Source organism: Sinocyclocheilus rhinocerous, unplaced genomic scaffold, assembly GCF_001515625.1.
Source record: "Sinocyclocheilus rhinocerous isolate Xijiao unplaced genomic scaffold, SAMN03320098_v1.1 scaffold682, whole genome shotgun sequence".
NCBI lineage: Eukaryota > Metazoa > Chordata > Actinopteri > Cypriniformes > Cyprinidae > Sinocyclocheilus > Sinocyclocheilus rhinocerous.
This window is the reverse complement of record NW_015642528.1, coordinates 95,116-122,971: the sequence shown is the minus strand read 5'-3', so window position 1 is coordinate 122,971 and position 27,856 is coordinate 95,116. Positions and strand designations below refer to the sequence as shown.

Here is a 27,856-nt window from a genome sequence, read left to right as displayed (position 1 = left end):
ATTGTATGGCTTAACCGCATTTATGAAGTTGCCCTGCGAAAGTCTTGGTAAAGTATTCTCCAGCGTCTCCTCGTTCCTCGTGTGTGTGCATCGTGACAATATCGGAGTTTGCCCATGCTCTTTCATCTTCCCTTCATAGCAGGTCTAACACTGCATTTCAAAGCACCTTATTCCTGCCACAGAATGGTAAAAATAAACTTGCTGTCAGGAAAGTTTGTCAGTGGGAGAATCTCTTTAATCTGGCCCACAAAAATTTAAGCTCTCTCTGAGTTGACACCCAACGTTAGGCACACGTCAACGTGCGGACAGCTCATCTCCTCGAAGCCTTCGCGAAGCCTTGGTGATTAATAGTCGTGTGTTTTGCCAACATCAGTGTCTCTGCCTCCGTTACACAAGGATTAATACACCATCACACCGGTTTGATGGCATGTTTCACCAGAGTATGGAGATGAATTGCCGCAGCTGTGTATTTGCATGAATATAGTGATTTAATGTAGAGGATGTAGCTTTGTGTCAGACGTAAACACATGGATTGGTAACACATCAATGAACTTGGGAAAATGCAGAGCTGTTTTCATTAGGTGATATCATGTGATATGTGATATATAATGCGAGACAAAACATACAGGGGCATTTTTTTGCACCAATATCTTGAATTGTATGGCTTAACCGCATTTATGAAGTTGCCCTGCGTCATATTTGTCAACAGTCAACTGTATGAAATGTAAGATGATGTACAGGTCTGGGGGCGGGGCCAGTGTGTTAACTGCGTTCAAATATTTTAATCGCGTAATTTTTTCATAACTAATTAATTAAGTTAACGCGTTAGACTGACAGCCCTACTTAAAACATATTAAAATAGAAAACAGTTGTTTTAAATTGTAATAATCTTTTGATTGTTTTTGATCAAATAAATGCAGCACTGGGGACTTTTAAAAAACATTAACAATATTACAGACCCCGAAATTTTGTATATTATGTTATTACTTTCTTTAAAAATACATTTTTACATTTAAAAAAAATAAATCAGTTCTAAAATTTATTGCAACAAAAACACTTTCAAATATGTATCTGTTATTTGAAAGAAACATTTTTTTAGTAAGCACTCTGATTGATTCAGCAAGTTAAGTTAAACCAGGTGTGTGTCTTTTTGAATGATTAATTAAAAGAATCAGTTCATAAGAGTAATTAGTTTGTGGAGTTAGAAATGTGATCACATTAATAATTCATTTGTGTAGTTAGTAATGTGATCACATTACAGGTGGCATTTGATATGATTAAATGGCTAATTTTGTTTATGAAGCTGTCACATCGATCGGCCTGTTTAACTAAACATAAGCTTAGGGATGTGTCGAGGTTGAAACAGAGACTTAAAAGGTTCTACCCATAATTTATGACGATTACGAAATCATTAATCACTGACAACCTGAGAACAAACCTGAAAGGAGAAGTAGATTCAGGTTTAGAATCTCAGGTGCACCTCAGCTAGAGGCCTGTCAGATAAAATCATGTCTTGAAATGCGTGTCGAGGTGGAACTCAGCAACTCCATGTTTTTTACCACGTCTGTGTGTGTGTGTGTGTGTGTGTGTGTGTGTTGTGTGTGTGAATGTGTTTGAGTTAGCCTTAAATCTGCTCAGAAGGAATGACATTGTACACAAAGACTAATACATACATTTCATAGAAAACTTGACATCTAATATATGCAGGATTTTACTAGCAAAAATATATGACCGTAAGTCAAGGGGAAATAGGATTGGATGTAGATATACAATGTAGTATATCTTCCTCATTTGACAGATAGCATTGTGAGCGAGCTAGTCCGTATTCAAGAAGCTACATTTAATGTGTTTAGGCTCACTGTGTGTAGAGTTTGAAAATTCAAGCTCTTTCTGCCTTGTCATTGCATTATATTTCTCTGCGCTTGACTCATAATACATGTAGAAGCTATTCATTAGCATTCCCATTCATCTCAATGGCAGTAGCTTGGCAGGACCATGCTAACTAGCCAAACCTTTACACCAGAGAAAAACTCTGGCAGTTTCCTCAGAGTTTTAGCATATTTACTCTCTTCTCCTCATTTTCATGGTTTTGTATTGTTATTGTGCTATATGCTATCCATCATACAATATGCTGGTTTGCTAAGTAGCTTGCAGTTATCTGTTCAGTAGGAATGAAGATTAAGAGTAAAAGCGTATGAAGCATTCTAGAGGATCGTGCTGGCAGCACAGCGAGTTGCCATCTATAAGGCTGAGCTGTTTCGGATTTATTTTGTAATTAGGTTTATCGATTTGCCATCCTATTGTGTTTTATGTGTTCATTTGCCTGCCTTGTGCTCTCAGCAAGGACACAGCGCTGCACTTTTGCTGTATTGACACTCGCTAGCCATGGAGTCCATTCATTCAATATGCAGCCTCAAGACTACATTACCAAGTCAAAGAAGTTCAAATAACAATATCATCAGCGGCCCGGAATTCTCATGGTCTGCGTTTATTTTTTTTGTTCAGTTGTTCAAGGCGCCCTGGTGTTTTCGAGTGAAAATTTGACTATTTCTTAGGCGGAAATGCTTTCAGTGAACAAACAACTTAAGTCGTAGGCAAATTTAATATGTTGGCCTTTTCTGTGTTTTCTTTTTTGAGACTGATTTTTTACACAATACATGTATCAGGATATTGGATTACAATATTTTACTCAGATTAAGTATATACAGAGGGTTTTCAAGCTCAGGGACCAAGTAATATAGCTGGTTGGCTGGATGAGCGCACTTAAGACTTGATTTGGTTTTGAAGATATTTTTCCTTTTTTGATTTGTGCTGAAAGTGTAAGAGCGCTGTCTGGAAATTCATTTTGAGCAAACAAGACAGAACCGCTGTTTCCTCCCACAGTCCTTTAACGTCAGCGAATATCTCTAGTTGCACTTCATTCACAGACACAAACAAATAGGGATGTTCTTTGCTTGACTGCAAATACTAGAGCAAATACCTTTTGTGTGTGTGTACTTCTTCACACCACAACACATGACACTTTGTATCTTGAAGCATGATGATGAAGTACTGGGCTGTAGGGCTGTGTTTAGGGTTGTCGAGGTTAGCGGATGTTTGTCGTTGATATTGTAGTGCGTTGTCCTTGTTCTACTACTAAACTACGCTTTTTCATTTAAAGTCTGACATATTAAAGGGATAGTTCACCCAAAAATGAAAATTCTGTCATTAATTACCCTCATGTTTTTTTTTTCAAACCCGTAAGACCTTCGTTCATCTTCAGAACACAAATTAAGATATTTTTTATGAAATCAGAGCGCTTTCTGATCCTGCATAGACAGCAAGGGAACTACCAAGTTCAAGGCCCGGAAAGGTAGTTAGGACATTGTTAAAATAGTCCATGTGACATCAGTGGTTCAACCGTAATTTTAAGAAGCTATGAGAATGCTTTTTGTGCTCAAAGAAAACAAAAATAACAAATTAAGTGTTAGCGTTAGTTCTGGCAGGTCACGTGAGTCAAGCTTGCATCAGCTGATTCTCAGCTGATCACATCTACCTATAGGAATACGACACCTATCGCAGCATTCCTATATAAGCTCTATTCAGTATTATTCAGCAGCTTTTCAGCTTGCTCCGGAGCAAATTACCCTCCTCCATCCCCAGCTCCTCCTTTCGCCACAGTCAGGACTTGGCTTTCTGATATTCCTTGCTAATCAGACTCCTTTATCTTGAATAAAGTGTTACACTTAAATATCATTAAGTACATTAATGATATCTGCCTTGTTCTGTTCTGTTAACCCTAGGGGGGTTATTATTGCTGCTCTCCCTGCTCATTCATGACAGGCTGCATGGATGGGCAGGGAGGTTTTTGCCCAGAACAGAACCATACCGCCAAACCAAACGTTATTTAACAATTCTTCTCTTCCGTGTCAGTCCCTGTTGCACATTCACAAGAATACCACGACGCATAAGATAATAGAGATGATAGAGTAGAAAAAAATACATAAATGAAGGTTTATTCATTCCCACTGTCATAGTAGTATCATGCATTGTGAATTCAAAAGCCTTTCTGGACTTTTACAGGGAAAAGAATCAACTGTTGAGCACTGAATCTAACTTACTGAATGAATCGTTTTTCTAATTACCCATGATTGCGGTGTGTATAAACGAGCTCTGAGTTGCAGAATGCTGCTGTGTATAGATCTGACTCATGTGGTTTGGTTCTAGGTCAATTCCTCTCTTGTCACAAACATTAGGATACAAAGCATTCCTGTAATTTCTTGACGCATTATGTTGTTTATGATTGACAAGCTCAGTGATACTGCCTGCAGTGATTTTTTTGACAAGAAACAATCAGATGTTGTTTTTCAGCAGGTACAGTTTCACTTTTGAGATAGATGAGTTTGCCTTCATATCTTTTTCTTGCGATGTGATGGTATCCATCGCTCGTGGAGCTAACAGCCGCTTGCTGCCTGGGCTCATCTCATTCACTGCAGTTGATGCAGGAAGATGAAATGTATTAGCCTCATATCGCAAAACTAATATGCTATCATTTACAGCATTACGCTCCCCAACTGCAGACGAAAGAAAATGTTCAGGGAGCTCCATCAGGTGCCTTCCATTAAACTGGAAAATTGAAGCTTAAGGTACCATTATGAAATATCAGTGTAGTTCAGAACCCCCAGGTAATTGTGGGTGGAAAATAAGTTTGCGAGAGGCCTATAATTCACCGTATTTCTGATAGTGTCGAGCCCTAATTGTCATATTTAGTCCGAGAATCAGCCTGCCTAACACTGAGGCTTTTCAATAAGCGCTTGTGACAGTACTTGGGGTTACCATGGCTACGGTTTGCTGCACATTGCTCTTGTATGCCAACACCCTGCACAGCCGTTTCTGTACCGCAGTAAATACTCATCTCCGCCTGCCACATTAACAGAACTGGAAAAGAGCCAGCGCTATTGACGTGTTGTTATCTTGAGGTCCAAAAATGCACGGCCTTGTGCTCCTCGTACACCCACTGACAACATCCTTCCCAGGAGTGCGTTTTAATTGGTTGGCAGGCCCAGTCACTGGGAATGTACAGCATATGCTTCTCTTTTTAGCTTCAAGACAGAAACTGTGATTTTATGTAAACTTCCTTAGTAATTAGATAACAAAGAAAGGTTTTCTGCTGAAATGTTTCGGTTGTGTAGGAGGAACATGTACTTGTGTGTATGGGTATAATTTAAGAATGGGTCATGATGGATGATAACCAATTACAGTAGTTGAGGATTCCCACAGACATGGACCAAATATCAGGGGATTTTAAAAATGTTATCTCCAGGCCTGGAAAAGTCAGGGGAATTTTGATACACTACTGTTTCAAAAGTTTGGGAAATTAATACTTTTATTCAGTAAGGATGCATTAAATTAATCAAAAGTGACAGAAAAGACATATATAATGTTAAAAAATGTTTATATTTCAAGTAAATGTTGTTCTTCTGCACTTTATATTCATCAAAGAATCATCACAGTTTTCACAAAACTATTAAGCAGTTTTCAGCATAATAGTAATAATAACAAGAAATGATTCTTGAGCACCAAATCTGCATATTAAAATGATTTCTGAAGGATCATGTGACACTGAAGACTGTAGTAATGGCTGTTGAAAATTCGAAATATATTTTAAAATATATTAAAATAGAACAGTTATTTTAAATCGTAATAATATTTGACAATATTGTTTTTTTATCAAATAAATGAGCCTTGCATAAGCGTAAGTGACTTATTTCAACAAAAAAATAAATAAATAAATTGTAGTGTACATTTTTCAATTTCTCCTCAAAAATTTTGCATCATCTAGATATTATTTATAGATATTGTAGGCTACTCGTTCTCTTTTTCAGACACTTGTAAATGTAATGCATTTTTGAATTTACATCTATTCATTCCAAGGATAGAAATGGAAAACTTCTCTAGAAACATCTATGAAATTATAACAATTGATTTTTGATTAATCATTCAGCAAATCAACTAACGACTTGATTTTGAAAACACATAGTTTTGCACTTCCCTTGTTTGATTTGTGTATCGTATCCATGTAGGTTGTTTCTGAAATATGGATTTCTCTCTGTCTCTCTCTTCTCCAGCTGCCCTGCAAGTGGAAATCACTCCGGCCCAGGGAGAGATCAGCGTGGGAGAGTCCAAATTCTTTTTGTGTGAAGGTAGGAAGATGACCCTCCTGTAATGAAACAAATGGGGGGTCACGTCACATTTAACCTTCACGAAGTGCTTTTGATTTCAAACCTGCTGTCACCGCTCTGTTCAATGCTTTTAAACAAGCCCTTTCATTCTGATGGGAGGGCAAGGTTGACTAAAGCTTTGATGTGCTTATTTACAGCCGGTAAATTCATTGACCTGCCTGATTTTTTCAGTAAATCAGTGTGTGAAGTTTAGTCCTTGATTTTTGATCCAGAGGAGTGAAATGTAATGTTAAAGAATGATGGTAGATGAAAAGCAAAAACAGCTTTTATTATAAATGAAGAACACCTGAAATATTCAGAGGACTCATCCAATGGTGGGGAAAGAAAATCTGACTAGATTCAGCGTGAGCTATATTATTGTGAAAATATTTTACTGCACATTAATTAACCACCTTGAATGTGTCCTTGAGTAGCACTGAAGAATACATTAAACATTTTGAATATATTATGAATATTTCTGTTGCAGACATATTAGAGAAGTATTAGAGAATTGTTGAGTTTGATTCATTTTCCCTGAATCCGTTCAAACTGTGTCAGTGAACAGATTCAAAATTCCGATTCAGTGATTCAACTCTAATTACAGTATGTGATTCAATCATATATGTAAATGTTACATTCATAATAAAATCATGTCAAAATCTATTAAATATTCAAATGAATGTAACAAATATATGAAAATGATTTAGTAAAAAAATGTAGATAAAATCTGGTTTAGGACATGTTTATTGCTATGATTTGTTATATTTGTGCGTATCAATTATGAAATAGCTGCTGAGCTGATGTCTGTCATAACTAGTTATGATTAATTATTCATATTTCCCATGAGCTGATTCGTTACACAGTGTTTTAACTCTATCTGTCTGTCTGTCAGTTGTTGGAGATGCAAAGGAAATAGACTGGTTTGCACCCAATGGGGAGAAGCTCCAGCCAGGCAGACCAGACATCAGCGTCAGCAAGAATGATGAGTCCTCGTCGACACTCACAATCTACAATGCCAACGTCGACCATGCAGGCATGTACAAGTGTGTGGCGAAAAGCGGGGACAAGGAATCTCAGGGCACTGTCAACCTAAAAATATTCCGTAAGTAAAGTGTTTTACTTTTAAGGGCTTATTTAGAAATCGTGAGAAATGAGGAATCAAATTATACTGGACCCAACAGTAACCCCCAAGCACAATAAACCATCTGACATTTACCACAACATTTAATAACAAAACAACTGTAGACTAATAATGAAAGCATAAGGTTGATACACATCAGTTTTAAACATCAACCATGCATGTGTTATGAAGACAGTTGCTAATGGAATACATTTTATATATATTATTCTTCTTGAAATCATTATCTCAAGGCCAAAAGTTTTAATGCTTCATTAAAGTAAACTAATCCTGCCATCTACAAATATATACCGTATATATATATACTGTATATATTTGTAGTTAAATATATATGAATAAAATTATTTTATTTAATAAAATATCATTTAAATTTTATTCATAAATATACATTTTCTGTGAAACATTACGTAATTTTTTTTATTTAATTATTGATGTTGTATTAAAAATGCTGTCCAGCATGCAACTTCTTTCAAGGATACTTACTAAAAAACATATTTCAGATAATTTACCATCTTGAAGTTTATTTTTCAAACCAGACTGTTTACCAATGGGGGGGGGAAATCTTAAATCTTTCTCTGAAATATATTCTTTTAAGTGTGTTTACATATTTTCTTTCTCAAAACATTCCTTAATATCTTATGCAACATTGCTTCTCAAGCTTTTACTGGAATACCAGACAAAAATGCAGATTACGAAAAGTATTTTTGCAGCAGTGGTACAACTGAAGTGCATTTCAAATGTCTTTTTCAGAGAAACTCACTTTCCAAAATGCTCCATCGCCTCAAGAGTTCAACGAGGGGGATGACGCTGACATCATCTGTGACGTCATCAGCTCGCCGCCCCCAACAATCATCTGGAAGTTTAAAAAGACCAGAATCCAGCCTGAGACTGATGGTACAATACCACAACCAGATCTCTTTCAGTCATTTTCTTTTATTCCCTCTATGCCACACTCTTATTTCTGTTCTACACATCTTCTCTCGTTTTCAAATATCTCCCATACTTTTCTCCCATATTTCCTGTCAAAATCATCCCCTCTTTCAGTTAGTAAGCTCTCTTGCACTGTGACAATGAAAACAGCAACAATAAGAACCTGAATTTTTATTGTGAGAACTTAAAGTTTCATGCTGTTTTCATCTGCACTGTTTTGTTTGTCAGTTCAAGCCTCATTTGGATGGAACTGTTTTAACCTCAGAGGGCTCCTCCCTCAGAGACTGCTGGAAGAAACAGTGACCGCAGCTCTCTGCTGTGAGACGTGAACTCACAGGCCGCTGCTAGATGAAATTTTCACTGCAAAACCACTAATTGTAGCGAAGCTTGAAAACCAAACTGCTCTTATGTAAATAACACATTTTCCAAATTTCTCTCGTTAACCTCTGCTGTGCTCTTTTTTGATGAGTTCAGATGAAGCTCAACACAAAACACTCTGTCATTGTCACATACTACTCTTATTATTGCTGCAGGATTCTAAAAAAAAAAAAAAATAGTAGGCAGTATCCAGTATATACTGTGAAGTGTGCACTAAGTAGTAAGCAAGTATTGCATTACCAACACAGCCGGAAAGCTGTGCTTTATCTTGCTGAATTTGCCTTTTTCATCATTTTTAATATATCAGTACTGTTTTACTGTGTCTCCACGGAGTTGAAATATTATGTGCACCTTTACTGTTGGTCTTGAATACCAATCGCACTGCAGAAAAGCCCATAAAGATGATTTTATACCTGGAGAAGATGTGCAGTGAGTCATTTTGTTGCCCAGCATGTAATGAGAGGCTCGTTAACATGGTCTCCTTATCTTACTCAAGAGTAATTACTGTCTCATTTTGCGCCCTTTCATTTTTTCCCCCTCTCTCTGTTTTTATCTCACACCTACAGTCCGTTTCAAGGTCTTAAGCAACAACCACCTCCAGATCCGTGGCATCAAAAAGACCGATGAGGGTGACTACACCTGCGAGGGCCGCATCATGGCCCGGGGAGAAATCGACCTCAGGGTCATCAAGGTCATTGTCAATGGTGAGGACTCAATCTCAGAGCCACCTGCTTTGTTTCCTCACAGAGACACAGGAGCAGAGAGTTTATACACATCTACACCAGTGTCTCTACAGAATTAAACAGTCTGGCTTTAAAAGCAGTGCATTTTATTAAAAAAAAATGATTCAGTGAAAAACAAATCTTGGTGTTTTTTTTTTTTGTAAAAACAAGTTAAATTTGCTTGAGATGTAAATTGCATGTTATTAATTCTTTAATTCTACTAAATAATAATAATTCATAAAAATAAAAAATCTTTTTATTTACCTACGTTTATATAACCTTTTTAAATGACATTTTAAGCATAAACCAAAGATTTTGTGAGATTTATGTAGATGAATTTAGATTAGTTACATATTTTATTATTATTTAGAATATTTTTTAGATATACTAGAAAACAAAACAAAAAATGTTTGGCTCTGTATTTTAGCTACAGTATGTAATAAAATATTTTCTTTCAAAAAGAATATTCTGTAATTATTCAAGTCTTTCCAAACCCTTATGCTGTTATTTTGTCTAGGGAACATAAAAGAAGAATGTTTCAGAAATATTCAAAGTGGGGTTTTTTTTCCATAATATTCATTCGATAACTTTATGCGAGGAACAGACCAATCTTTTGCAATGTTATTCAGTGATGACTGGCTTCAAAAAACTACTTTTATAATGTTTTTATGTGCTTCTTTTATGGAGCGCATGGTTACTATGAACTGTCATTAAATGGAAATGAGTTCCACAGAATAAAATAACAGCATACAGATTTCGGAACGAAATGAGAAAGAGTCCTATTGTCATTTTGGGGTCGTCTGTCCCTTTAAAGAGTCAATGTTCTTTTCGCCTTTCTCTCCTTCTCCCAGTTCTGCCAAGTATCAGGACCCGCTACACTGAGCTTAATGCCACTGCAGACATCAACCAGGCCGTGACATTGGCCTGTTACGCAGATGGCTACCCAGAACCCACCGTCACGTGGGCACGGTACGTATCATTCATTACCCGCTCTTTTTTAGCAGCCCTTTATCTCTCTGTGCCAAAACAGCACCGAAAAAGTCCAGCCAAATCTCTGTAGGGTATTGCTAAGCTTTCCCCGAATCCAGGGAGGGAGAGGGATCAGAGTTATTGAAGCTTGTAAACTAAAAGTGCTGTGAATGGCAGAGGCGCCGTTTTATTCTTTCAGCTGCCGTTAGCCGTGGCAGCTAAGGCAGCTGGCAGCTTTCAGCATAGCTTTACCTCAAAACTCCAGTGACTTCTTTAACCAAGTTGTGACTGGCGTGAATTGCGTTGCCTCATGAGAAGGAGGGATAAGAGCGCTCGCCACAACCTCATTTATTTCCCTCCTTCACTGACAGTGCTGTCACTCGGGGGCCATTTGAAAATGTCGCTCAATTGCTGCTGTTACAAGCAAAATAGCAGGTATTTGGATCCAAACTTTGCATGACTGATTTAGTGTCACAGGGAAACACAGCGCACAGCATTCTTCCAAATAAAAAAGCCCATCAGCTTGATGTTTATGGCATTCAGACATTATTTACAGCTTTTATATTGGCTCTGAGACAGGAACGTGTCAAGAAGCCGAAGATGACAAAGCAGATCCGCTTTTATTTTTCTCCAGCTTCTTCCTAGACTATCTGCATCATGAGAAGCTGTGCACTGCCGGATGAAGAATCCATTTCCTGGGCAGGCACACTTTCTCTCTGTATTTTCTGGTGTATGTGGAGATGAGGCATCATGTATTCATGACTTTGCTGAGCAAGTAACAGCTCCAAGGCCAAACAGTAAACCTATCCTTTCTCTCGTTCTGTCTCTCACTCTCTGTCTGGCCCGCAGAGCTAATATCGTGCTGGAATCAGATGGAAAGTACAGTCTGAATGAAGATGGGTCGGAGTTGACCATCAAAGATGTCACTAAGCTTGATGAAGGAGATTACCAGTGCATCGCTAGAAATAAGGCCGGAGAGAGGAGCGAGGAAGTCTCACTCAATGTGTTTGGTAAGCTGAAGAATTCTGTCACTGGAGCTGAACTGAAAACAAGCGTTTACATATGAGTTACCAGGAAAATGTCCTTTCCATGAGGTCCATACAATTCATCAGTTTGAAATCAAAATTGTGTTATTGCCTTGTGCGATTATTAAGCCGTGAAATGTTGCAATATTATTAAATGAGTATAAACGCCACGCACTGCTTATTTCAAAGTTGTGTCATCCGTTATGTCATCTACTACACTCTGCATGCAAAGGGCTCTATAAGTTACTATGCTAATCAAATGTAATGAAATGACACAGGTTTTGTGATTTTTTTTTATATATATATATATATACACACAGTATATGTGTGTGCGTGTGTGTGTTTGTGTGTCTATATATATATATATATATATATTGTGTGTGTGTGTGTATGTGTGTGATATTATTCTGTATTTTAGTTCATTTTCTTCTTTTTTCTATTATTATTATTATTAATCATTCATATAATTATTATGGCTTGTAAAAATATGGTTTACTTATTATAATTTGTATTGCTAAATTACAACAAAAAATTTGATTTTATGATATAAAATAGTTTTCCAAAAAAATTTAAATTAAATATATAATGAAATATGTAAATGAGAGGGGGACTATGGCCCTATCACAACTAAAGAGGAAAATCTTTTAGTTTCGGGAATGATGTGAATACAAAAGCCCTATTCGTACGGAAATTGTTTCTTATGTGGACGTCTGTAAAAATAAATTTACATGACACCTCAGTGATAAAACTCATGGCGATTTATTACGCTTACGTCCCCAGAATACATCCTGCATTTTATTGAATAAAATGTTTTTTATTTACAAATTTATTCTTATTATTGTGTAAAATGTATTCTTATTATTGTGCAAAATGTATTTAAAAAAAATATTATTATTAGGTAAAATTTATTTGTATTATTCCAAGCATATTTTTAATATATTATCCTATTTATTATTTGTTTATTTAAATCTCTTGTTTAAAAACAGGAAAATAGACGTGCTATATAATTGTATATAACTATACGCGATATACTTATCCATATAATTGTATATAATACATATTTTGAAATTATTTTGCATACCTGTTGCATAATAATGACCCATTTCAAATATTTACATGCGTTTCTTCTCTTTCGTCTGTTTGTTCTTAACAGCTCCCACTCGCTGTGGTGGAGCAGTTATGAAATATTGTTCTTGTAAATACTTTCCAGGATCTCAGCAATAAATATGCATGCAAATTACAGCAAAGTGCAACAGTTACCATACGGTATTCGTCAGTGGTCAAAAAGGATTTAAATGGTGAATTTTGAATAGATTTTGTCTTATAAACTCAGATATGTGGATTCAGACACCTATTAAATTACTACACGACTTTGGTGTTTGTCAAAAAAACAGTAGGTAATTCATCTGGGGATTTCACAGACTAACCTTTTTAACCCCTATGAGAAATAATTACCATCCGAATTGGGCTAAAGATAACTTAGTTCTTATTAATTTTTTGTCAACTGAAAGTGATCCAAATTGTTCTCTTTATAAGAACAAATGTGAATACTCCTAAAGAGTAGCTATCACTATTGAAAAGAGAGCATGGGAAAAGTAACAGACATAATGTGAACACAAAAAGCATTGGTTCCTAGTTTATAGTTTAAATACACGCTTTATCCTGAGAGCTGCTGTGTCAGTGCCATTCTATGCTTTTGTTCTTTATCATTGTTATTAAGTTTGCATGAATATTTTAAATGTTTGTAGCAGTTCAAAACACAATCACAATATTTTTTATTTCTCATCATGCATAAGTTTTCTCTAGCCACATTCTCCGGCACGGCTTCAGAGCGCTTAGATTAGAGCCGAGGCAAATAAAAGTGAATCAAAGTACTACTCCATTTCATCCATTAAACAAAGTTCCTCTTTTGAATTATAAAATATAACAATGTGTTGATTAAATATCGAATGCACCCAGCCAGTGAGGCACTCTCATCTCATCAACTTAAGAGCACTGTTTTGGTATTACTACCATTGTAAAGGCTCAGTAATTGCATAGAGGAAAATCATTATTTCATTTCTCTGAGGAGTGTGTTTGTAGGCTGTTTTTTGAGTGCTTGTGTGTTTATGTGTCAACAGTACAACCCAAGATCACGTTCCTAGAAAACCAGACAGCGTCTGAATTGGAGGAGCAGATCACACTAACTTGTGAGGCCACGGGTGACCCCACCCCCAACATCATCTGGAGCTTCGGTCGCCGGGTCTTCACCGAGAATGAGCAGGTGCTGAGGTTGAGGGATCAGGGCTCAATGGGCAAAACGATTAGTACTAAATGCTGGAAAATACTGGTTTGATTGATATGCCGGTAGAAATTTGTACACATTTGAGTATAATTTCTATCATGGTTATATAAAACGTAGCCACATGGTATTAAGTGGGTTTCAGTCACTTTACAATCAGAGAGGAAACGAGAAAGAGCTTTTTTTTAAAAAAAGAGAATGTCCTTTGTGTTATTTAACTGACCTCTTTAGTTGTTATTGTTGCTAATGCTGTAAAACTTTCGTTTGTGCACCTGTTCTGCTGCTTTTTTAAAAACAAGGATAGGGAAACGGTTGATTTACCTTTAGAATTATTAAGTAACACCTGGATCAACTGTGCATTTATATCTAGTAATTAAATATGGTTGGCAAAAGGTTTCTAGTAAGCCATGGAAGCTGTACTGGAATGCCTGATGAGAGGCTTGTTTCAGAATCAAAGCAAACGTTTATCATGTTCAATTAAAAAGAGGGAGTGAATTTTTAGTTGGATTAAAATAAGAGATTCCGAGCAGATAAAAGGTCTGATGAATATAATTTTCAGTAATTAGCTATATTGATATTCACTACCGTTCAAAACTGTCAAGACTGCTGAAAATTCAGCTTTGCTGAATGGTGGGCTGTGAAAAAGCACCTTATGTTTACGTGTACATCTGGCTCGTTATGAAGATGATATTTGCGTGACAATAGCCCACCAGATTGGATCCTTCCCTGTGTTTGCATTGTATTTTCTCTGGCTAGTCAAGCCAATATTCATAGCTACCAAAGGGGAAAAAAATATTTCCAGCTGTACGGTGAAGGATTTCTTCATTTATGATAATTTTTATCGTTGGTTCTCAGCTCAGAATGGCAGACGGATATGCTTTGTTAAGAATGATCACAGTCTTGGTTATTCATGCTGCTCTGAATTGATGTCTGACTCTTGAATTCTCTTCCTGCACTTATAGCATCGTGGTTACAAAAGTAATTACTTGAAAAAAAGTAAAAAGTTGCTTGTTCCATTTATGAATGTCCATTTAATGCCATAATCTTGTTTTAAACAGTGTTAGATTAAACCATTTTGTTCATTTGATTTTGTTCATTTGACTAGAACTGGATTTAAACAACCAGATACACTTAAACTTGTATTTTGAAAAATGGTATTCTGGTATCTTAGCTGGTCTAATAGGTTGTGCTTGTCATTAGCCAGTAGATCAACAAACATTGCTCACCGTAACAAAATTATTCACCCTAAATTGAAAGTTTACTGAAAAAGGCCTTTCAAGATGTAGATTAGTTTTTTTTTCATCAGAACAGATTTGGAGATATTTAGCATTACATCACTTGCTCACCAATGGATCTTCTGTAGTGAATGGGTGCCGTCAGAATGAGAGTCCAAACAGCTGATAAAAACATCACAATAATCCACAAGTAATCAACATGACTCCAGTCCATCTTGTGAATGGAAAACATGCAGAAACTGTCAAACTATAATTTGGTAGCTGATATTTTGGTAGGTCAACTTGACCCGCTAATGACCAGCTTGGACTAACTAATATCTTGTATAGAGAAACCAACTACTGTGTTGAAAAACACATGGAGTGCTATAATAATCTGAATTTTCCTGCAGGGTTGTAGGAGTTCATTAGCACTAATATTGTTGATCTGCACTTATCTCTCACCTCATCTCATCACATCTACAGGATGCAGTGATGCTTTTATGTTCACCTTCTTCATTTTCCTCATGTTCATTTTCATGTTTCAGAATGATTATGTTACAAAATCAGTGTTGATTAGGTACTAGCGAAGCAGCTTACATCAGAAAAGACCATGTAAAATATTACAGGTTATATACAGGTTCCAAAATGAACCATGAGTGACTGAATGCAATTTTAAAACTAAATTTAAAAAAATAAAAAGACAAATACATTTGCTAACAAATATAGTGCAGCTTTTTAGTAGCGGTGCTGTTTTATTGATTAAGTTGCAGGACAGCAATGACAACAAGTTTTTGTGCTTCTTTATGTTTCTGTGTCTTCACTGACTGGAATTATCTGTACATTCAAGGATTCCAGCCAATCAGAATCTAGAATTCAGACAGACAGTGCTATAAGTATGTGTGTAAGTATATATCTTTCAATGGTTGCCCGGGGATTGCCTTAAGTGAAAAGAGCTGGCAGTGTTTAATGAGGCATACCTTAAGTCAATGGGGCCTCATCACCGCTGCCATTAAATGAAGTGCATGGTATTTAATAGTAACAACGATCTGTGGTTATTTCTGGTCATGTAAAGCGTGGTCAGAACAGCTATTATAGCAGGAACTCCAGTGGTGTAAAATCATTTCCATTGTGGTTTTTTTCTATATCTAAAAAGGAATGTGGATAGGCAAATGAGGCTTCAACAGCCTGTAATCAAACCAGGGATTTTAGTGGGTGAGCTGGCATATTAATACGGATATGATGAGTCAAGAGCTTTTCTGAAGTCTCCTTAAATTCTGTCCCTCATACGTATTCTGTATTCCCAACCACAAATTTCCAACGTCTGAATAAGTCAGAAATGCACAAAAACCTCAGAGAAGGCAGAGAACTGTGACTACCAAGTGAGCAGTATCTGAACCGGACTGGAACAAACTGATCTCCCTTGAACTCTCCAAGCAAATGCATTATGGAAGATTCTCTGTCTGTTTTCCGTTCTGTCTGTTGGATGAATGGTTATGGCATGAGAGTTCACAGAGACAGCATGTTCTGACATAAGAGGCACGTTTTTGATCATTCATCCAGAAGGAAAGGCCATTAAAGGAAATGAAAGTTCTGTAATCATTTGCGCACCCTCATGTTGCTCCAAACCTCTTTGCTGTTGTTTTTTGTAGTGGGACACGAAATTAGAAATTTTGTTGAATTTGATACAATGAGAGTTTAGAATTACATCTGCCTAGTCCAAAATGGACCAAAATATGTTCAAATAAATCCATACGATCCATATGATGCACTATATCCCAACTTTCTAAGGCCATACAATTGCTATGGATGTAAGTAGCAAGTCATTACTTATCTTCATAATTACTTTACATCAAGATTCACTTTCAAATCAAATATGGCAAAAAACAAACAAATAAATAAATAAGTAAAATTTGCTTTGGGTGGTAACATCTAAATGAACTGACATTCAAGTCAAAATATATTTACATTGAATATTGTATATTGTATATATTTTGACTGTATATACACCATTCTTTTTTTTATGAAATTGCTATATTTATTCAGCTTGAATGCATTAAATTGATCAAAAGTAACAGTAAAGATACTTACAATATTTTAAAAAATTCTATTTTAAATAAATACTGTTCTTTGGTACTTTCTTTTTAACAAAAATCTTGAAAACAAATCACAATTTCCACAAAAATATTAAGCAGCTTTTTTTCAGCATTGCTGATAATGATACATTTTTCTAGAGCACCGACTCTGCATATTAGAATAATTTCCGAAGGATCATGTGACACTGAATACTGGAGTAATGAAACTGAAAATTCAGCTTTGCCATCACAGTAATAAAATACATTTTAAAATTTAAAACAGAAATCAGTTATTTTAAATTGTAATGATATTTCACAAAGTTTTTACTGTATTTCTATATTTTTTTTAATGCAGCCTTTTTGAGCATATAAAATCCTAAATATATTCTTATATATAAAAAAATCTTTATAGCTGTGGTCACTATGAACTGCCGTTGTGTGGAAAAAAAATTTAAGGTTCTTCAAAATTATTTGCAACAGCATATGGGTTTAGAATGACATTGAGGGTGAGTAAAACTTATAGTATTTTAGAATTTTGAGTGAACTATCCCTTTAAAAACAATAGCTACTCATTGTGAGTGTTACGCACTGAAAATCACATTCCCAAGTACTGAGTCAAGGGACTTAACATTAAGTAAAGATGAGAACGCTTCTGTGGAGTCACTGCCCCATCATTTATCATTTAAGCCGCTCTCACTGGGACGTAGTGAGCTGTCCTTGACACCGCTACTGTATGAATTACACAATCAAAAGAGGCATTTCAGGGCTGCTAGCTTATTGTGGAGTCCAGAGCCAAGCTGCCCTTCTCTAATGATAGTCTCTTAATGGCACCCCTGCTGATCTGAGGTCAGTACGGTCCTTGCTATGACGCTCTTAAGCAGACTGTGTCTGTGCACTCAGAACCATTATCACACACCCTGCCGGGATAACCATGGTCAACCGGGGGGGACTTTTAAGATTAGATTTTTTTTTCTCTTATGTGACCCTGAATGTTCATTCTTGGATTTCACAATGGACAGATGATCTTGCTGCTCTTTACAGATCAGTGTCATCCCGAAGCTGTTTATATGCATGCAGAGTGTAATAAGTCAGATGTTTTGTTGTAAAGGTCAACGAGAGAGTCCGTGACCAGGATTGTTTTCAAGAGAAGAGGGTCGAGCTGCCAAGATAGCTGAAGCAGGTGCCAAACACAAGGTTTTAACCCCCTGTAACCTTTTGACAAGCTGTCAGTGGGCGAGTAATTAAATCAATAGTGGAAGAAAGGATGTCAAGCCACTTTAATACAAGTGTGGCCTGTAAATTCAGATGGACTCTTTGCAGGACAGCTAAGGTTTTGGTGCCTAATACTGTGTTAGTCATATTTTTAACTGTCTTTTTCTGTAGATTCTGCCCACAGTCTGATGCAAATCGAACAGAAAAGTGAAAACTAATGGGCTTTTGAGAGATACTGTAATCACTAGTCAAAGTTAACCAGGTTTGGTTTGAGATGCATAGTAAAGATGCATTGTTGATACAATGCTTATAAGGGAAAAAAATAACCCATAATTATTGTGCTATCAATTATTTTAAATATACCTGCTCCTAATTGGCAGATAAAAAGTAAACAAACTGTGATTGATCACTTTATATATCAGTCAAACAATTTCCTCCTGTCTAATTGGACAGTTGTTTGCTAGAATAAACTGCAAAGTAGAACCGATAGATGTAGTTAGTCAAAACTTTGGCTCCATCAGACTGCTTTTAGCTGTTATCCGACAAACGGCTCAATTGATTTGCTTAGACAAAGACTTAAGCCGTTTTAAAAATCATGTCCTTTGTTCATGAGAGCCAAATGACTTTAAATATTTAGCTGGAACTCAGCAGACTACAAGTAGTTTCTTTAATCACAAATGTCATTATTCTGCTTGATCAGTGTCAGATTTGATAATGCATCCTGAAATCCCACTTGTCTGCGGCAGATTCGCTTTTAACCAAATTGTGTGATTAGCAGTCAAAATAATAGGATGCTGCTTTCATGAAGAGCAAGCTTTCATTGAATCGCTGTCGCTCTGTCATAAGTCAAATGGGTAGGTTGTCTGCTATTCATGTCTGTTTGATTTATCAGCGGTTCGAGTCACGTCTTCAACAGCCTCTATTGTGAGTCATGCAAATTCTCGGCGATGCAATTCCAGATGGCAATGTCATTGATTGATTTTAGGTTAACAAATGAGTGGAAGGTATAAAAACCTTCACTGAAAACTACTCATCACTGTCCCGTTCAAAGAATAAAGGGATCTGTGTTGTCAAATGGAAGAATGGCTCTCGTTAAGGCTCAAAGCTGCTGCCTGTGACTTATGGGACATAGGCGAAATGAATGTGGTGATCACAGTTAGCAGATCTCGGCAGATTGATGCACTCTTCGACACATAGTTTCAAGGTGTGCATCATTTCATATGTATACCTATTGTGTTATTAATTATTGATGTAGTGTGGCATTTTGATGGCTTGTCAGCATGTGGGGTGGGGTGGGGGGCTGACTTTTCACATTATTTGCAAGATCATATGCATGTGTCACCTGGAGCATTGCACCTGGATGTCTGAGCATCCACTCATGTTGTAGTCATTTGATTTCCCAGCCTGCAGCTAAATGTGTCCTTTTCCATGCAGTTTGTTTGTTGTTCATGTTCAAAAATGATTTGTCACACTTGATAACGTTGTGATTATGTGCCTCTCAACTGGTATCATGTTCTGGTCATTGCAAGGTCAGTTCAAGGTCATATATAATGTTTCTTTTATAATGACAAGTAATGTCATTATATATATTAAAAATTATATCATTATATAAAAAATATCATTATATAAATATATTTTTAAATAAATAACTCAGAACTACAAATAATAAAAAACATAACAAAAAAATTAAGTTATTATTCAGAAATCTGTTGCCTGTGAGTATGGTACAATTAATAAAAAGATTTGTCTTTGATTTGTCTTGATTCAAGTCAAGTTGTCAACTTGGAGCTTCACAAGCTGTCTTCTCTAAATAACGTGCATGTGCGATGCCCGTCTAACTGAGTGCCTGCTGATTTTTATTATTTTTTTCATTTCTGCCAAGTTTTGCTTTATGTGTTTGTCCTCCCAGGCTTCATGGACTCGACCTGAGAAACACAAGGTAGGGCTGCTTCACACGTAGCCAGGATGTTCACTAATCCTAGAGAAGCCCTTTATCACGGCAGAACATCAAGTGTTGGCTCTCTTCTACCCTTAAAATCCTGTAGACACACCCACCCACACACATCACATCTGATCAGATGGCATCCCTATAGTCTACAATGATTGTCGTGTCATTTCATTTCTTTACAGCATATTGCTCATTATTTTTCTGGATAGCTTCTGTCAACAGAAATGGTGAAGATCCTATTTGGTCTTTTTAAGCTATGAAGTTTTTTTTTTTTTTTCACCTTTCTTAGCAGACCTGTTTTCCTTTACCAATTCCCCTCGGCCAAACTTTCTCAAGGGATTGAGGAAGAAAATAAAGAAGGGGTGTTCAAAGGTTGAAACATGCCAGGTACTTATTTAGAGTATGAGCCAACACTCAGTGTTCTCCCATAGACTCAGACAGGGGAATGTAGCAGCACTAAAGGAGACACTAACACATATAACCAACTCCAGATTCAGACAACACAAGCCTCTGTTAACATAAACATACTAACCCTCACTGAATAAACTCATACGCCACATGTCAGAGATGATTGCAGTAACTTTAAAGTCAATGTAAAACCCATTTTACTTCTGTAATGTTGCGCATTTGTGTTAAATAGGACATTTAATGATAAAAATGTAGGACGGGCCTGTGTTTTATCCATTGCTGACAGGATTGGAAAAAGCAGGCCGAATGTTTGTTTGTGAAAATATCGCCTGTCGGTTAACATTATAGTGACGTCAATGGAAAGGAAAAGTACATTGTTATTACAGATTACAAAGAAGAAAGCAAATAGGTTAATTTTGATTTCATGTTGACTTAGCTGTAGATGCACAATATGAGCAAGTGATTCCATGCTTGACTCTGAAATGTTAGACTCTCGCTTTATTCATCTGTCAGAGAAAGAATTCATCAGTGTCTGCATTGATGATTAAGAATGATTCAGATACATATGGATTGTGTGGGAAGGTCTGTTTATCTGATCTGCTGAGATGAAAGGCCACAGTTATGGGATTGCCCACACATCACTTCATGTTTTTAATCCTCAGGAGTACAGATAAAAAGCACCATGGTTCTTTACACGTGCGCTTTTCTTCTGAGTCAAAGACATGGAAATTACTTTATCATAAGTTTTGGAATAATTAAGAGTCTGCAGTACTGAGTTGATACTTTAAACTAAAAATTCAAGATTACAGTACTGACTCGAGTGCTGTGTGACTGACAGGCGGCTGATTTCAATGCTCACACGTACTGTGTGTGTGCTGTGTGAAGTGCACTCGTGCCTCGCAGTACGCTACACGCACGAACGGTCAAATGCTTTTCTTATTTGAAATGCTCGTCATGCCGAGGTGTTAATGTAAACACAGTCGGTTATGTCTTTAGTGAATGCAAACAGGTAGAACAAAAAAATGGATATGTGATGTGTTAGAATATCAGATACTTGTGCCTTGAAATGTAAATGGACCTGCCGCTGTCTATTATGTTGCTACTACTAATCAGTCATGAATTTTAATAGGAAAAAGAGAAAACCACTCGATGTTCGCAGCTGGATAACTTTAGTAGCTTTAATATGCCCTCTACAATCAAACATAAGCACAAAGTTCAGCCTTAAAAAGAAACTCTACAGCTCATTTTAATTACAAGCCTGTTTTTCAGACATACACATACAGAATTGAATCAGTTTTAATGGGTTGTATCTAATAATCATGCAAGATTAGGCCAGTCATTTATTTTTCATATATTTTAATAATTTTTTTTTTTTTTTTTATAAGTGTGTTCTGCCACCAAGATTTCAATATCATTTTATAGATTTTTGTACTCGCATACATCTACCATGTAGTATTTTTGAGTCAGTAAGATTTTTTTTAAGAAGTCTCTGATGCTCCGTGATGCCTGATGGTGCATTTATTTGATCAAAAATACAGTAAAAACATTAATATTTTGAAAAAAAAAATACAATTACAATTTAAAAAGAACCGTTTTCCATTTTAATATATTTTAAAATATAATTTATTCCTTATTATTTTCGATGTTGAAAATACTTGTCTTTCTTAATATATATGTATATTTTTGGGACAGCTGTGATACATTTTTTTCATTGATGAATGGAACATTTAAAAGAACAGTATTTATTTAAAATGTATTTATTTTATTTTTTTGTAAAATTATTAATGTCTTTACTGTCACTTTTGATCATTTTAATATGTCATTGCTGAATAACAGTTCATTTCAATAAAATGCAATGCAAAACCTCTTTAAGATGTACAACATCAACTTTTGAAATGTACAAATATGGTTTTCATGGAATAGATTTTATTTTATGGAACTAAGTTTATTGTGGTCAGAACAATTGCGAATGTGCACACAAATCAGTAAGTGAGTGAAACATTAATTTCACACTGTGGCATCAATAGTGTTTCTCTTATATAATTCAGTTCAGCCATAGAAAGGGTACGAACAGCTTTTTGGTTATTAGTTTATTTAATTTATAAATAAATTCACCATTTTAGATTTTAGACTTTCTGTTTTCTGATCGATCGTTAAAAGATTTATAAAGATTTGTACATCTCAAGTGGTTTATTCATAAATGTGTTTACTTATAGATGCTGTCCATACCTATATATATATGTAGGTATGCATATACTACAGTATGTGACCTTGACCAAATTCAATTAGCATTCAATCTTGGATCGTCTGGCCAGCTCACTGTCTAGAATGTAACTGCTGCAGAGCAGCTATTTCTCAACATGTCTTGCATCAGTCCAAGATAGTCCATCTTTATCAAAAGTTCAGATTTATTCTCTTCCGCATTTGGACACACTCTGATCCATCTTGTCTGTGCTAGAGTGCTCTTCCAGTTCTTGTTAGCGTGAAATTTGAAGCGCAGGACATCGTTTGACTCGCTTTTCCCAGCAACAGCTTTTTTTCTGACATTGTCTCTTTGTCAGTGCAGTCATACAATATGATATCCGTCACCTACTATTTTCTCCCGAGGGAAAAGAAGAAATCCCTTTCTTTCACGCAGGAGACCTTGAATGTGAGCTCTGATTCAGTTCCGCCGTTGGTTGCCTGCTCTTTCAGGAGAAACGGATGGGCAGAATGACGCAAAGTGATTTGCCGGAAGCGTTCAAGGTTAACGTTCAAAGAAATTGTGAAGGTTTATGTGCGACCGACCCTACGTACGCACATAAAACAGGAGAGACTCTGCATATTCGGCTTACTGTCAATTACTATGCAACGGGAGGGGACTCGCTCGACAGCCATGCATACTAACAGCCCTCTGAACGTGAGGCACAAGCAGGATGGAATTTATGGTCGAGACCCTGGTTGTTACTTAAAGCACTCAATCCCTCAGATCGTGACTAAGCCACCACACCTTAAATCAAGTTTGTGAATTGATTGGATTTCAGCGCCGCGTACACTCCATTCCGCTCCGCAGTCAAATTTCTCACTGACCATTGAACAGGCACTTTATAAATGAAGTGCCACTGCAGGTTTCAGAAACATCTTATTTCCCGGCTGTCTTCGCACGCTGTCGGGGGACCGTCTGTGGCACTGATGAAAGGTGCATGCTAATGTTCACGTTTTGCAGTGCCTTCACTTAAAGAAAAATGTGAATCATACACTGAGCAGTTGTGGGATGCTCAAAACAGCATCCCATATTTCATTCAGTATGCATGTACATGCAATAGCATCATTGTAGTGCAGGTAAAACAAAGTACGCTTCGCTAAGCACGAAAAATGTAGAGCGCATCCGGCTCTCCTGGGCTTATTTTATTCATTCTGCTGCACTGAATACTGCTTGTGAATGTCAACAGTGCTTATTGTTAATATCAGGCTGTGACAGCTACACTTTTTCTCTCTAAATGTCCGTTCGTATTGAATGGGAATGGGTATCCATGTGGCCGGTGGCTTCAGCACAGGAGTTGTATTTATTAACTGAGTAATATGGTGTCAGCTGGCATGACTAATAAATCTATTTAAACGTGTCATGGAAGAGGCTGCACTCTCTGATTAACATGGGTTACATTATGCAAGTCAGATTCTCTCAGTCAGTTAATTTTCTTGTAAATTACATGAGTGTCATTAATCTGTGGATTTCCATTTGATTTCTTCTTTTGAAGATCAATAAGGCGAACACGCATGTGTCAGTGTAATGAATCATCCACTGAAGGCGAGCGTAAGTGAGAACCCAAGTGCAGTTTTATTTACAGGTGATATCCAAACAAGAAACACAGACTTGACTTGACTTGACTTGAACAGACATAGCACAACAAACAAATGAACAGGGGAACCAATGGCATGAATACATGAGGGCAAGGGAAGCATGACACAAACAGGGACCATGAAACAATTACAAAATAAAAGACATGGAAAACATGAACATGAAACAAAACACCACATTACAGTCAGTCACTAATGTATGGGTAACATGGAGAGTTGACGCAAAAGCTTTTTCAGTTTCATTCACAAGGTGCTTGATTGTAAATGTGTAGCCAATTAAATGGAGAACCAAATAAATATTGTATGTGTATACTGTATATGGAATAATAAATAAAGAATATATTTAAAAATATAAAATATTTTGCCTCAAGGTAAAAATGTATGTATGTATATACATACATGCTGTATATACTGCCTCAAGGTATAAAACATAATGTTAAGATCTATTAATTTGCAATAAGATATGGTGAAGGACACATTTCTTGATTAAATGAATACCGCTTGAGAGATCTCCATTTTAACCTTGTGGTGCAAAATTAAAAGTCAAAACCTTCTCCTTGTTTATTATGAATTATATGCATATATTATAAGAAATTTCTTGTATATAAGAAATATTATATAAGTTCAGGATTTAAAATAAAAAAAAATGTCAAACTCTTGGAAAAACAAGTTTTCGTGAATTTTTCGTGACAACAAGAATTTTATTTGTGGCATCTTACAGCTTCAGTAGGTTCTTTAATAATTTTTTTTTCACTTCATTTTAAATGGTCATGTGTTATGGCAAATGAACTTCGAAAAGTACAAATGTTCCATGTGGTTTCTCAATTAGCATGAGCTAATAAAAGCTGCATGTTTAAGAAGTAAGGAAGAATTAGCAAAATGCTGTAGAAAATAGTTTTGAGTTTTAGCGCGTCACGGCACAGTATTTGAACTTTCCAAAAGTATTTAATGTCAGCTACGCATGTGTAATCACCGGTTAATGATGTGAATTTGCTCCTTTCGGAAGCTGATCTGAAGGGCCTTTTTAGTTGCTTTTGAAAACTAGTGAAACAACCAAGAAAACTAGCAAGAAATGCTTTGAAATGCAAACAACACAGAGCAGTGATGAAAAACATGCCGGCTTTTCATTGTAACAGCTGGAGCTAGTATTGATTGCTGAATTCAAAGCCCCTCCAACCTTAGGATCTCAGATCACCATAGTAACCAGAGATGGGCAGCAGAGTAAACGCAGTACAAGCTAAAGAGCGGGATGGAGCCAGGGAGTAAACTGTTAGCAGATTGTCCTAGATGTGCTGTGCAAACAGTCTTTGAGGTGAAAAGGCTTTAAAGTGGCCCCTGCTGTGTGGTCCACTTCATTATTGATCCCTGCCTCACTATCTCCTAAAATATCCCCCTGAGCCCCAGACAGAGCCTGAAACACAAAGACATGCCGTCCCTTCGACTGGCGTCTGTAGTTGTGTGCAGGAATGACATTAAAAAAAAGGATTGTTTTCCAATGATGAAATAAATGTCATCATCTGCTCTCACCCTCATGTCTTTCCAAACCTGTATGACTGACCTAAAGTTGTTTTTCACAAGAAAACCTTGACTTGGTTTGATTGAATCATTCTTTTGAGTCGGATCTCTTTGGTGAATCAGTTGATTCAGATTCGCAAATGGACATGTGTGGATGTGGATGTCAAGATTTTCTTTGAGAATTTTAAATTTAGGTCTGGAACATATAAAAGTCATCAGAATGTAGTCTTTTGTTTTTCATACTCTATAAGAAAGTCATACAGGTTTGCAACAGCATGAGGGTGAATCAATAATGATAATGTTAGTTTCTGTGTAAACTTTCACTATGAGGACCACCTTGTTCCCCTAGCACTAGTATTTAGGTTTAACTTCGACTAATATACGCTGCCGTTCAAAATTTTGGGATCAGTAAGATTTTAATGTTTTTTAAAGACTTTTCTTCTGCCCATCAAGGCTGCATGATCAAAAATACAGAAAAAAACAGTAATATTGTTATTACAATTTCAAATAACGTGTGTTTTTTTTTTATTTTAATATACTGTAAAATATAATTTATTCATGTGATGCAAAATTGAATTTTCATTGTCCATTACTCCAGTCTTTAGTGTCATATGATCTTTCAGAAATCATTCTCATATGCTGATTTATTATAAATGTTGGAAACAGTTTTTGCTGCTTAATATTTTTTGGAAACTGTGATACTTTTTTCAGGATTCTTTGATGAATAAAAAGTTAAAAAGAACAACATTTATTCAAAATAAATTCTCAATTTTATTTATCAATCTTTACTAATTTAACAAAACCTTGCTAAATATATATATATTAATTTCTTTAAAAAAAAAAAAGACAAAACATTACTGACCCCAAACATTTGATATTATTACAAAAGATTTCTTTTTTAAATAAATGCTGTTCTTTTTTACTTTTTATTCAACAAAGAATCCTGGAAAAAAATATCACAGGTTTCAAAAAGTTAATAAGCAGCAAAAACTGTTTCCAATATTGATAATAAATCAGCATGTTAGAATGATTTCTGAAGGATCATGTGACACTGAAGACTGGAGTAATGATGCTGAAAATTCAGCTTTGTATCACAGGAATAAATTATGCTTTAAAGTATATTAAAATAGTAAAACTTTGTTTTAAATTGCAATAATATTTCATACTATTACAGTTTTTTCTGTATTTTTGATCAAATAAATGCAACTTTGATGAGCATAAGAGGCTACTTTAAAAAAAAAAACATGAAAAATCTTTCTGATCCCAAACTTTTGTGTGCTAGTGTACTTGTATACTTGTATTTTACATATATTTTTCTTACTCTCACTCTCTCTTTCTCTTTTTTAGAGTCTGGATGGTAACGTGATCGTGCGCAGTGATGCCCGTGTGTCCTCTCTGACTCTGAAATACGTGCAGTTCACCGATGCCGGCCAGTACCTCTGCACTGCCCGCAACTCCATTGGTCAGGACATCCAGAGCATGTACCTGGAAGTGCGCTGTAAGCTAAACCACAAACTTCTCTCTTTGTCCTTTGTAGGTTATTTGTCTTGTTGTGTTCAAGGCAAATGTGTCAAAGCTCAATGAAGTGGACAGACTGTGATTTCTCAATGTTCCTTTTGATCTTTGTCAGGTACTAGCTTTTGTTGGCTACTAAAACACCAGGAAATGGATGCTGGACCCAAAAATAAGACCACCAGGCTCTTAACTAACTTAATCATTAAGACCTTATTGTTTGTCAGAAACTAAAGCAGCTAATATTTGCAAGTGAACAGTGAATCCACCAATTAAACCCAGCAGACCTGCATGAACCAGTGTAGAGTATTGACAGATGTTATTCATGTTTTTTATGAAACAATGAGTATTTTTTCTTCTTTTTTGTGTATATAGCAAAAGAACAACAGAAATGATTTTTGAAGGAATTGGTGGTTTGAGGGCTTTTTTATGTCTGTTTCAAACTAATTAAACTTGCTTTCCACCAAAAGCTCAGTTCAAATCACAGTGCCATAT

The 27,856-nt window shown here is 36.1% G+C and overlaps 1 protein-coding gene across 12 annotated transcripts in view; it reads left to right on the top strand.

Annotated features, from left to right (window-relative positions):
• Positions 1 to 27,856, top strand: part of LOC107756101 (neural cell adhesion molecule 1-like) — a 254,253-nt gene that overhangs the window by 169,280 nt on the left and 57,117 nt on the right. For 9 of the 12 annotated variants that reach the window (XM_016573078.1, XM_016573083.1, XM_016573082.1 and 6 more), the window contains exons 2-10: positions 6,108 to 6,182; positions 7,093 to 7,302; positions 8,089 to 8,232; positions 9,213 to 9,350; positions 10,220 to 10,337; positions 11,187 to 11,347; positions 13,483 to 13,625; positions 20,051 to 20,080; positions 27,197 to 27,347. In XM_016573078.1, coding sequence (XP_016428564.1) covers positions 6,108 to 6,182; positions 7,093 to 7,302; positions 8,089 to 8,232; positions 9,213 to 9,350; positions 10,220 to 10,337; positions 11,187 to 11,347; positions 13,483 to 13,625; positions 20,051 to 20,080; positions 27,197 to 27,347 — 1,170 coding nt within the window. The remainder of the gene's footprint in view (positions 1 to 6,107; positions 6,183 to 7,092; positions 7,303 to 8,088; positions 8,233 to 9,212; positions 9,351 to 10,219; positions 10,338 to 11,186; positions 11,348 to 13,482; positions 13,626 to 20,050; positions 20,081 to 27,196; positions 27,348 to 27,856) is intronic. The other 3 variants (XM_016573080.1, XM_016573084.1, XM_016573088.1) reach the window with 1 other exon arrangement.